This window comes from Lycium ferocissimum, chromosome 2 (genome assembly GCF_029784015.1).
Source record: "Lycium ferocissimum isolate CSIRO_LF1 chromosome 2, AGI_CSIRO_Lferr_CH_V1, whole genome shotgun sequence".
In the NCBI taxonomy this organism is placed as follows: domain Eukaryota; kingdom Viridiplantae; phylum Streptophyta; class Magnoliopsida; order Solanales; family Solanaceae; genus Lycium; species Lycium ferocissimum.
In genome coordinates, this window is record NC_081343.1 from 39,412,117 (window position 1) to 39,415,462 (window position 3,346).

The 3,346-nt window shown below is 32.7% G+C and overlaps 1 protein-coding gene across 1 annotated transcript; it reads left to right on the top strand.

Moving 5' to 3' along the window:
• Window positions 1–1,282: 1,282 nt before the first annotated feature.
• On the top strand, window positions 1,283–1,838 carry LOC132047577 (uncharacterized). Its single transcript, XM_059438605.1, has one exon. It carries the CDS (start codon window positions 1,377–1,379, stop codon window positions 1,836–1,838), a length of 462 nt encoding a protein of 153 aa, XP_059294588.1. The 5' UTR covers window positions 1,283–1,376.
• The last annotated feature ends 1,508 nt before the right edge of the window (window positions 1,839–3,346 follow it).

The window sequence follows — 3,346 nt, forward strand, 5'->3', positions numbered from 1 at the left end:
AAAAAAAAAACAGAAATAGACGTATTTTTAACAAAAAGTAACTATATTTGATAATTTTACATTTTATAATTATATCTAATTAAATATTAATAAAATGTAGTTATTTATGTAAATTTCATTTTATTTTTTATTTTTACCGGTAACCATTTTCCACATTTGTGGGCTCAATCTACCCCCAGTGAAAAAAAAAAAATTAGAAGAAAAAGGTAGAGAATAAGTCAATAACCAGGTAGGCAGGCAGGTGAGTCTTTACAAGTTGAATCCCTGATTTTGTACTTACGTTTGAGAAACTTGGGGCAGAGTGAAAACTATCTTTGTACCACCTGTCACCACCATTTTACAGGTTGGCAATGCATTGCTCTCCTCACTGTTGGCACGGCAAAACAACAAAAAGTCCATTTTCGTTAAATTTTAGTGACTGTAGTTATATTGGCATTATAAAAACATGTACGACTAGAATACTAGGAGCATTAAATTTTAGTTATGGTGGAAAAGGGTCATGTTCCTTTACTATCCAATATTTTGGTATACTTTAGAGGTACGTGATTATTGTTAGTAAATTATCTCGTATTTTTCTTTATCCTGATGAAACTCTACTATAAAGGATAACATAAAGCTAATTTTAAGACTGGTCAAAAGTAGAATGATAAATTTGATATTTTTCCTAAAAATATTTTGACATGAGAATTTCACCCGGCATGCACTAGAGCTCAGTTGGAATCAAGAGCATTAGTGAATGACTTAACAACAAAATACCCAGTATAATCTCACGTGAGGTCTGGAGAGGATAGAGTGTACGCAGACTTTGCCTCTGCCTTTTAAGAGGTTGTTTCCTAGTGAATGACTTAACTATAACATAAAGTTAAGTTAATATGCTATACTGTTACATATAACGGAGGGGTAAATTTAAAAAGAAAAAAAACCCAAATTTTATATACATAAACAAGTTGAATAATTTTTACACTATTATTATAAATATACCAATCCTAGCATGCAACTTGTTTTCTGTAGATTACATCTATGGTAATACTAATAATTAAGAGGGGACCCGCAATTGAGTTTTCAATGACATGATTTGTTAATATTTTCTTTATTGTTAGTGCGTGCTACATATATAAATTTGTAATTTACTCCCCTTTCCAATTTTTCAATCCAAAGGAGAATTATGATAAGTTTGACTTTAAGTAATTTATCAGTATAAAAAAGGTCCAGCACTTCCATTTAAAAGTTTTATTAATTTAAAACATTTCTCACAGTACGTACTACATGACAAATTAAGCCGGCCTTTATATACCTCCCACCCTTTCTCTCTCGCCATTCAATCTTTTCAAACAACAATTAACTCTCTTTCCTTTTCCATTCATATATGCATAATAATGGGTACTGTATGCAGTTCATACCAATCCACATCAGTTTCTACTGCCAAATTAATACTTCACGATGGTAGATTACAAGAGTTTTCTTATCCAGTGAAGGCTTCTTACTTATTACAAAATGACCCTACAATATTTATTTGTAACTCTGATGAAATGGATTTTGGAGACGTGATTTCTGCCGTAAGTGAAAATGAGGAGCTTCAACTTGGTCAGCTATATTTTGCTTTACCTTTGAACCGACTGAAACATAAGCTGAAGGCTGAGGAAATGGCTGCATTAGCTGTGAAGGCAAGCTCTGCATTAAACAATAGTGGTGGTGAGAAAGTTATTGTATTTGAAAAAAGTGGTGGTAATTTTTCGAAGAAATTAGTGGATGATAATAGTGGTTCTAAAAGGAGTAATGGACCTGGCCGTAGTGGTAGGAGAAAGAAGTTCACGGCGAAGTTGAGTGCAATAAAATGAGTATGTGACCGGGCTAATATTGCATTTAAAAGATTTCGCTAGTTTCACTATTGCATTTAAAGATTTCGCTAGTTTACGCGTATCTCGACTATTAGCTAGGTAGATGAAAGCACTAGTGTTTTTCTGTTATTGCTTGTGAGGTTTGAATTCTGGTCTCACATAGTTTTCAATCACTACTCCATCAACAGTTAGGCCAAATTCTTTGTGCGCGCATATGTAGAATTTAACTGTTCATTTTGAGATGTACACAGCAGTTTTTGTAAAAGATCCTAATGTTAATATTATCAAGAATGGCAGTTCTAGATAGAGGTTGCAGGTTTGAATTTGGTGTTTGCTTGTTTTAAGTTTTTATGTCAGCCAATGGAGAGGTAGTATCACAAGTTTATCCCACAAGAGGTTTGATTAAGGTATTAGAGGAGTACAATTATAATGATACGTAATTGATCAACTTGATTTACTGTCTGTTGTTACGACAAATGTAATCGAGTACGTATTATGGTCGACACACGCTAGCGTACATAAATCTATGGTTAAGCCTTATGACAGCACGTTGTGGTAGTCTACTTTCACTTGAACAACAAAAAGTAGCGCGTTACCATTTAGGCACAGGTGGGTAAATTCATTTGATTTAGATACTTTTTGCAGATTCACGGAACAAAATCAACACCGATCATCTCTACGTGGATTAAGTGGCCAATTAAATTGTAATGACTCATTTAAATTGAGCCAAGCTCAATTAAATTGTGCCAACTCATTTTAATTGTAAATTCACTAATTTATAAATTCGTGGAGTTTTGACTATTAAAAATTGGGGCTTTTGGTACCAGTTGGATGTGCAATGGTGAAGCCCATTTGGTGTTAGTTTTGCTCCGATAATGGTGGAAAAAATGTCTAAGTGGAATAGGAATGACCCATCTAAAGTGTTTAAATGGAACAGGAGTCACTTTAGGTGCTCAAGTGAAAGAAGTAGTCAACCACAGGTGTTGTCGATGGGTTTGGCCTAAATCTATAAGCTACAATAAGTACTCATGCATAACAGTATTGTGACCATTAAAAAAGAGGAAGAGAAACAACAATAATAAATACTATTTTCTCAGTCTCAATTTATCTGATTCACTTTCTTTTTTGGTTCGTTAAAAAAATGATTTTTTTTTATTATTTGACAACAACTTAACTTTAAATTTTACTTTTTACGCTTAACGAGATGATTTATAACCACACAAATATCTTTGGCTTGTATTCAAAAGTCTTTTTTTATTTCTTAAATTTCGGAAGTCAAACTATATCATATAAATTGGGACGGAGGGAGTACGAGCTAAAGCTCAGGAAGCAAGTCTGAAGAATCCACTAGTTTTGATTCAAAATCTTTATTTGTTTTAACATATATAAATTATTTACTATAATTTAGAGATGGTAACTCAAAAAAAACTAAAATCTTGAATCTATAAGTTTTAGTTTTTGGCTCCGCTTCTAAAATCCTGATATGGATATTACACTAATAAACTAAC